Raw genomic sequence first — 9,088 nt, 5'->3', positions numbered from 1 at the left:
GAATTAAAGTGAAATATGATCTATAGGCTGTACCATTTCCTCTGCCCCCCTACCTGGGGGGGGGGGGTTGAAGTGCATTGGCCAGAGTTACAGTGAATGCATGGGGTTTCCCAACATCCTCTGTCCCTCCTCAGCCCAAGTAGCTGGGCCCACTTAAGTACCACATAACCCCTCCCACATTTATTCTCTATCCAAATGGGAAAAATCAAAAAGGGGACAAAGCCACTGAGAGGGAGGGGGGAACAGGGGAGAACCCCCCTCTCTAACCCCACTAAAGGCTACTCCATTTTGACTACTGGGGGGAGGGGTGGGGGAAGTAAGGGGAAGGGAGAGCTTTAACTAGGCCCACAGGCTCAACATCAGTCTCTGGGCACCTGCATGGAGGCCCCCTTCATCTTCATCTCCTCAGATTTCCCGAGGGCAGGGCAAGGAGGGGGCTGGGCCTCAGTACTTATTAATCCCAAAAATCCGGACGCCATGGAGCTGAGGCAGCTTGGGGATCAGCACACTCATCAGAGACACTGTGTTGAGGATGAAGTGGAGCTGGTCGTACTTGGTATAGAAGCTGGTTAGGAAATACCTGATTGGGAAGAAGAATGAGAGGTATCAGGTCCTCACATGAGAGTGTCCCTCACTCCCCGACTGGATTTCTGAATTGTTAATGAGGATGGAGGGGAAGGTCCCTCAAGGTACGCTGCCCCTTGTATACATCATCTTCTTACCTCCTCTTGGCCCATGAGTCAATCTCACAAGAGGTTAATGGTCAAGGTACAGAAAATAAAAGAGCCCTACTCCAGGGGGAAGAGTCTGTCCCCTTGATCTTTCAAAAAAAAGGCTCCCTACCTCTCTCTCCCAAGGCCCATTACAGAGTTAAAACAGCAGGAGGGAAAAGAAGTATGTCATGCCAGGTCCTTCTATTCAGAAGAGCTATCCTGGCTCCGCCTAAGATAACATTAAGCACCAACCCCACACCCTGGGCACTCACAGCACAATCGGCGTGATGGTCAGGAACTTTCGGGAGGCCGTGAATTGTACACCATAGTCCATCTGTTCCCAGTGAGTAAGCAGCCGTGCCTTACCCTGGTCAGGTGTCTCAAAGGGTGTTCCCTTTACTGTATGTAGAAAGATGTACATACCCTGGAGGAAGGGGACTTGTATCAGAGCCACTTGGAGATTCCACAGAGTGGAGTTAATCACACACTCTCTCTCTCTCTCTCTCTCTCTCTCTCACACACACACACACACACACACACACACACACACACACACACACACACACACTCCCGCCACCTCCACCCACCATAAACTAAAGACAATCTGGGAAGAAGGCCATGAGGTTAAAAGCTCAGGTCCTTCCGGCAGTAGTAGGCACATGGTTATAGGCCAAGAGGCAAAGACTATATGACTGGGAGATTGGCAACAGAGAGAAGACAGAACACTAGAGGATGACTCCATGTGTGGATAAGAGGGCAGGGGAGTGGAGTCATAACTCAAGTGAAAGTGCACAAGGGGAGAGGGGAGCAGCATGAACACTGAAGGCCCAACGAAGACGGCCTGGTCCTGGCCTCCCTGATGTTGGCTAGGGAGCATCCTCCCACAGGGATCAAGGAGAGATGGGTTCCTGTCCCTAATCTCCTTCATAATGGGCAGAAGTCTAAGCTCCAGTGGATGATACTAAATCTGGTTCAGTGGTTTAGGCTGGTAAGGGATGGCCAAAGAATAGGGGAATCAAAAATAGAGAACAGACCCAGATTCTAGCCCAAGAAAACGACTGATTAAAAATAGTGGGGGGAAAGGGACCAACATAGGGCCAAGAGCAAGGGATTCCTGGGTTATAGACACTCTTCCTGGCCCTCAGCTCAGCTTTCAGTGGCTTTCCTATTCTGTGTTACCATCCCTATACACTCATTTTTGTCACAAATCTCTCCTGGGGATCTGTACAAGGGGAAGGATACTTAAAAATAAGGAGCTGAGGAGATGACTTCAACTACCCTAAGAGCCAAATCAGGGCCCAGTCATTTGTTTAGCAGTAGATAAGAAAACACCTGGGGTTGTCCCCATGTCAGCCAGCTGGATAACATAGCCAGATCACCTGCACAGCGGTCACCATACTTGAGTCACGCCAGGAATACAACCAGGATAATCAGGAACTAAAAAGTACGACACACAAAAGATCCTCACCATGTTGTGGATGAGGTTGGTGAGGGTCCAGACGACTGGGACGCTGACAAAAGGAATACTGAGCAGCACAACGTGGAGGAGTCCGATGGCGAGCACGTACGAGAGCCAGATGCCCCGACTGTTCATCACCCTTGTATTGGGGTTGACCTCACTGTGCGCCGTTCCCACATTCATCTTGCCGCCCCTGGGGCCGCCGCTCTGAAACCAGCACATAGGGGTTTGGAGGTAGACTCAAGCTCAAACATTTGCTTTGGGCTCTCCCAGCACAAGACTCAAGTTCTCCTGAGGAGAGGTAGGAGGCTGAAGCACCCTGTCTTCCACTCCCCATAGATCCAGATTCTCCCCCAAAAAAGGCAGCAGAAAAGGTTCTTCCCTTCCCCTGCCTAGAGGCTCCCTTCTATTCACCTGGTTAATCTCTAAGCCTGAGAAGGGAATAGGTGAGAAATCAATATGGACTCAGCTTGCTATTTCATACTGCAAGGTAGAGATTAAACACCGCCCCCACTCAACCCGGCCCCAACTGGGACAAGTCCTTTGGGAAATGAGGAACCGGAAGCAGCTGGAAATGTCATTCCCAAGTCCTCTGACCTCTCCCCACGGCAGAGGAGGAATCAGGAATAGAATGCAGCAGGAACCTACAGAGGAAAACCAATTCCCTGTAGTCCCCCAACTCCTATCAGAATGGAAATAATCCTTTCTTCATAAAACTGCAGAAAGAAATGAAATTACCCTTGCCAGAGGGCCAAGGACATTCTCAGAACCCTCCCTCTTCCCCTAATCTCCACCTTAACCATTCTGATGGCAGCACAATAGGAACCTCAACTTCAAGGCTGCTCTTGTATCTCAAGGAAAACCCGTGCCTCCTTTCTTCTCCTCAGGTCCCAACTCCTACCCCATGGGATGCAGGATCAGAAGGAAGAGTGGGAGGATTGGACCTGTAGGGGCCAGCAGCAGAAGTGTGTCTTACTAGTAACTTCTCCACAAGCCACCCCCCAAACTGATAGATGCATGATGCTCCCACCACAAAAGGTTAATGCAGGGTTAAGAGATTGGCAAGGCAAAGACAATTTCCAATGAGATCCTGATCCTGCCTCTCTACCCCACGAGCTGGGAGACCCAGATGGAAGTTGTACTGGCCAGCCCCGCTAGATGTGCCATTCTCCCTTTAAAGAAATTCTCTGGATGCTACCAACTCTGAGGCCAAGCCTCAAAGACAGGCACCCCTCCATCACTACCACTGTCAACCTTCTTAATCCAAAGCAGAAAAGAAAGGGAGCTTCCTGGTCAGTATCCACCAACCTTCTTCCTGTACCTGAGGCCATCAGGAACACAAAGCCATCCCTCTTCAATACTTCCTCCCTCCTCTGCCCTTCCTTATTCTGGTTTGCTTCTCCTATCCGAAGAGAAAGAGGAGGAGGTGGCACCTTTTCACACCATTTGTCATTTCCACATCCACCTGTGGGAGCCCAACTAGTTCTCCTGCTTCCCAGGACATTCTGACTGGCACAGGAATTGGAAAAAATCAAGAGTCAACGCATCCAGAAGTGGGCTGAGGGGCTAAGGAGCAAGGGCAAGAGGAAGACCCTATTTTTTTTGGGGGGGGCTGTTTAAACATGTTTGAAGTATTAAGTATGGGATCAATGAAGCATGGAAAGCCACATATATATAACAAAGTGACTTTCCCAGCCTATGCCCCTCTCTGAGCACCAACTAACTCCTGGCCTGTGGGCCTCAGCTTTCCCTTCGGTCTTGCTCAGATTGCTCCATCCTGTGCCAGGAACCCAGGAAAGTACTTCTCTTCAGACTCTACCCTTTGCCAGTTCTTGACTGCAGCAACTTCTTCATTCGCCCTGACCCCCTTTCCCCAGCCCCTAGTTCACCTCAAAGAGCCTGTCATTTGTTTTCTGTCTGCTAAAGTCTCCTGGGGGGGCTCTCTTGTCTCCAGCTTGGCTGTTCTTGTTTCCCAGATGACCCTAGCATCCTGTTGGAGGAGGGAGCTGACAGTTATCTCCCCCCTGGCTAGAACAGCTCTTACTGATTGCTCAAGAAGGGAGGGGCTAACAGCATGGCCTGTTTGACACCATGGGAGTGCCTGTAGAGACCACAAGGTATTTTCCTAAAGGATGGTCTCATATCTCTGGAGGACATAGGGGAACAAGAAAAGTGCCTCCAAGGAATATTACCCCACCCCAACCACACAGTCCAAGTGTGAACTTGCCCCATTTCCTCATCCAAAAGAACCCATCAGTTCTAGGAGGCAGACTACCTTTGCCCAGAGATCCTACACTGTCAGGAGCCATATATCTTGGGTCCCAGCCTCTACGTTTCCTAAGACATTTAGGGCAAACCTTCTCTCAACACAACATTTTCTCAGGCTTAGGGCTTTAAGATCTCAAGAGAAACCTTCACTCTCTGTAACAAACATATATCCACATGGGGTTACAAAGTCCAAGGGAGTCTGGCCCCAGAGTGAAACCTGGATAGGTTAAGCTTCCAGGGGGACTAATCACTACAGCCTATTAAATCTAGTAATTAAGCCAAACAAGAATACAAGAAGCTAGAAAACTGGAAGTAGCTCAGTTGTTTACTGGCCCAGATACAGGAGTGGGAGGGTGGAATAAAGGTGAAAGTGTGTGTTATTCCCCAGAACAGGTACTTCTGGGGCAGTTTGATGCATAAGAACCAAAACCCAGGGAGTCACTAATTCCTGTTACCTTCAGAATTCTGATTGTGATTCATCCTCTCACTGCCTAGTCATTAGGGTTGTGTGATCCTAGGACCCCAAGTTTGGAGAATAAAATGAATCCTCCTCCAGTAACTGGGAAGGAAGGAGCCACCAAGTTCTAATGACAATGAGAAAGTGGAAGGAGACAGAGTCTCCTCTAGGACTCTAATAATGCCATAAGTCCTGGGAGACTCTCCACACACACCTAGAGAATGACAGGAACACCAACAGCCCTCAGGATACTTCAAGATGGGGCCAAGAATCACTCTTGACCCCAGGCCTTCAGGATCCATACGAAGACTACCATTATCCTCCTTTACTTCAGTGTCTGAAGAGCTGGCCCGGCTCCTTCCCAAAGCCAAGCTTTCTCTGTGAATCCCAGATCTCATCCCCTTTCCCACCTCTCCTTGTTCTCTCTAATCTTCCATCTCTCCCTGTTGCCTAAAAAACGTTTCCAAGTTTCTTGAATCCTTAAAAAAAATTCGACCCTCATTTGATCCAACTATTCTGCCATCTATAGGCTTAAGACTCTTTTCCTTCTCAGCTAAACTCCCTGAAAAAGCCATCTACATTCAGTGTCTGCACTGGCTCTCCTCTCTGTCTCTTCTAAACAAATTCTAAGTAAGCTGGCTTCTGACTTCATCATTCAACTGAAATTCCTCTCTTCAAAGTTGCCAAAGATCTCTATTAGCCAAAACTAGTGGCCTCTCCTCAGTCCTAATACTTCTTGACTTCTCTTGCAACATTTGACACTGTTGATCACCACTTCTTCTGGGAACTTTTTCCATCTCTAAGCTGCCTAACAGCTTCTCAGTCTCCTCTGCTGGCTCTTTATCCATGTCACACCCACTAACCAGGTATATACCTTAAGGCTCAATCCTAAGCTCTCTTCTCTTCTCTCTCTATACTCTATGACTTGGTGGTCTCATTATCTCCCATAAGTTAGATTACTACCTCTATGGAGATGACTGCCAGATCCTTATACCCTGTCCTAGTCTCTCTTCTGAGTCCTGGTCCTGAATCTGAATTTACCATGTCTAAAATACAACTCACTGTCTTTCCCCCCTCAAGCCGACCCCTCTTCTGAACTCTCCTATTCTTCCTATGGCACCACTATCCTTCCAGGAACACCAATTCACAACCTCAGAGTCATCCTCAACTCACTCTCACTCATCCCACATATACAATCAGTTGCTAAATTTTGTCATTTCTCCATAACATTTCAACATACATCCCCGTCTCTCTACTCACACAGTTGCCACCTTAGCTCCCTTATCACCTCCCACCTCAACTATTACAATGGCATCCTAAACATTCTGTCTCAGGATGGAGACTCCAATTCATCAATCCTCCACACAAAGCCGTCAAAGCGATTTTCCTCAAGAACAAAACTGAATATATCCCCTTTCCCCACTCCCCCTACATTAGTGGCTCCTATTGCCTTCAGGATCAAATGCCAACTCCTCTGCTTGGCACAGAGCTCTTCACAACCTGGTTCATTGCCTCTTTCCAGTCTTCCTTCACATTACTCCCTCCATATACGCTATGATTCAGCCACACTGCTGCTCCTCACACAACAGATAGCATCTCCCATCTCCGTGCCTTTGTACTGGCTGTTCCCCCATGTCTGGTATGCTCTTCCTCTTCTTCTCGGCATGCAGAGCTTCCTTCAAGACTCAGTTCAAACACCACCTCCACAGGAAGCCTTTCCCAGTCCCCCCAGCTACTAATAATTTCCCCTCCATGGGATCTTTCATCTACTTTGTATGTATCTCATATGTGCTTATATGGGGACATGTCTTCCCTATTAAAATGTAAACTCTTTCAGGACAATGACAGTCTTTGCTTTTTCCTTGTTATTTCCAGTGCTTAGCATAGTCCCTGGCACACAGAAAGCACCTGTTGACTGATTAATAGCAGGGAGAGCTAGAGGAGAGAATAGTAGCAATGACTGCCATTCCAGCTGTTACCCAGTTCCCAGTTTAATCCAGGTTGGGTAGTTCAATTGAAATTCTCAAATGCAATATGTAGGTAACAGATATGGGAGGACAGAAACTGCCAGGAGTCCCAGGGGTGGGAAAAACAGACAGACAGACAAGAGAGCCAGGGAGCCTTACATGCATACCTCCTGTTAAAATGCCCAATATTCCCATAAATGAAATGACAAACTAATAATATTTCCCATTCCTGGAGTCCAACTATTCCTAGAGACCACCAGCCAGGAAGGTCTCTAAGGCTTAGGGTGAAAAGAAGTCCTATACTTCCTTACAACATGACTAATGTGAAAATATGTTTAATAGGAATGTATATGTATAGCCTGTATCAGATTTCGTGCAGTCTTGGGGAGGAAGGGGGAGAAAAATTTAAAACTCAAAAGCTTATGGAAGTGATTGGTGATAAATCAAAATAAATTAATAACAACAAAAAAACAAAACAAAACAAAAAAAAAGTAGTAGTCCTTTAGTGAGCCTGCAGACAGTCCCCACCAGCAGCTGAGGCTGACAAGTTCTAGTGCCTGTGGCTCCTTCATTTTGGTTTCATAACCTGATCTGTGCCAGACTACAGCCTGGAGCGGTTTTGTTAACCGATCCCTTGCCAGACAACCCTTCCCAGAACTTTCCAGAGCTTTTCCTTGCTGGACATCCAACCTGATACCAGGGTGATATGCCTATAGTTTGGCAGCCACATAAGAATGCCCGACCCCTCAATTCCTCTCCCCTTACACAGAACCCTAAGAAAGAAGCAGCCTTTTAAAACAACCCATCTACTCTTTGGAGGGGAAATTCAGACCCGTTCTGTGCCATCCAAGCAACAAAATGTGACTCCCCTCCAAGTTACTACCTCCCCCCTCGAGACCCTTTCCCCAGCTCTCCAGTCCCCTCTTCCACTCACCTCAGAGGCCATTCCTCTCAGACTAGGAAACAGCTGCTTCAGTACACAGCTAAATGTAGGGGGAGTTCGGTCAGAGAGAGGCAAGAGGAGGAGGAGGAGTTTTCAACTAAAATTGGGGATTGCTGAGCTAGGACCTCCCCACCGCCACCGCACAGCAGGGCACAGCTCTACAACTCAGACCCACCAGTTCAACCCAGAGTCCCTCACTCAGTCTGCGCTGACTGTTCCACTCACCCTGACCCCAAAGTAGTCAAACCTTTATCCCCCAGAGAGCCCACTCTCTACACTTTTTGCATAGTATCCTACCTCCCCTCAGTACCACTGCCCCTTTTTCCCTTCCCTCCTCCCCGGGGTTTCCCGTGCAGATGGACATCTCCCCACCGTCCAGTTGGGCCTTTACCCCCCCCCCGCCCCTGGGCACTCCTATACACACAAATACCCAACCATGTACACAGGCATACTGCCCCACTCGGCTGATCCCTCCTTCCCAGTCCCCCCACATACAAATCCTCTCTCCAATAACACATATACAAGAGCAAACCATCTCTCCACACCATCCCCACCATCTTCCTCTCGATTTTCTCCAATACACAGGATCATAATCACCTCTCCCAAGCATGACTCCATCCCCATGACCCCTCATAAGCAGGCCTGTTAACCCCTCTCTTCGTGACTCCTCACCCGAGCCCCGCACACACATATGCCTGGGCAGCCTGGACAACAACCCCCCAAGCCCTTCCATACACGTGTCCACATCCTGACCCCCCTCCTCAACTCCGCTTCACACACAATCACACGCCCCCTCCCCTAACACCCTCTCCTCAGTGCCTCTTACACACGCGCACACCCCCCTCCCCGTCCACTCTCTCCCTCTGACCACCCCATACATGCCCACGCCCCCTCCCCGTACACTCTCTCCCTCTGACCACCCCATACATGCCCACGCCCCCTCCCCGACACTCTCTTACCCCACTTTACACATGCGCACGCCCCCTCTTCTAATCCTACTTACACATAACACACACCCCCTCCTGACCCCCTTTACACATACACACACCCTGCTGACCCCTTACACATGCGCACACAACTCCTCCCATCCTTTATTCCCCCCCACACATGCGCACGACCCCTCCCCTGACTTCTCCCTTGCATAGTACCCCCTTGACCCCCTTTGCACATGCGCATACCCCTCCTCTGACCCCCCCCGCACATGCGCACACCCCCTCCTCCGAAGTCTCCCTTTGGGCCCCCCCTCCTCTGGACCCCTTTTCGTCTGATTTCCCCCCCCCC

At 49.2% G+C, this 9,088-nt stretch overlaps 1 protein-coding gene across 2 annotated transcripts in view; it reads right to left on the bottom strand.

The window, feature by feature from the left end:
- Nucleotides 1-35: 35 nt before the first annotated feature.
- Nucleotides 36-9,088, bottom strand: part of ORMDL3 (ORMDL sphingolipid biosynthesis regulator 3) — a 9,282-nt gene continuing 229 nt past the window's right edge. Inside the window, exons 2-5 of one of the 2 annotated variants that reach the window (XM_027873169.1) lie at nucleotides 7,799-7,847; nucleotides 2,182-2,379; nucleotides 986-1,137; nucleotides 36-580 (exon numbers count right to left, since the gene is read on the bottom strand). In XM_027873169.1, coding sequence (XP_027728970.1) covers nucleotides 445-580; nucleotides 986-1,137; nucleotides 2,182-2,379; nucleotides 7,799-7,810 — 498 coding nt within the window. In that variant the 5' untranslated portion in view covers nucleotides 7,811-7,847 and the 3' untranslated portion in view covers nucleotides 36-444. The remainder of the gene's footprint in view (nucleotides 581-985; nucleotides 1,138-2,181; nucleotides 2,380-7,798; nucleotides 7,848-9,088) is intronic. The other variant, XM_027873170.1, reaches the window with a different exon arrangement.

This window comes from Vombatus ursinus, unplaced genomic scaffold (assembly GCF_900497805.2).
Source record: "Vombatus ursinus unplaced genomic scaffold, bare-nosed wombat genome assembly UNPS02014801.1, whole genome shotgun sequence".
NCBI lineage: Eukaryota > Metazoa > Chordata > Mammalia > Diprotodontia > Vombatidae > Vombatus > Vombatus ursinus.
The sequence above is the reverse complement of the archived record's forward strand: the minus strand, read 5'-3'. Positions and strand labels throughout refer to the sequence as shown.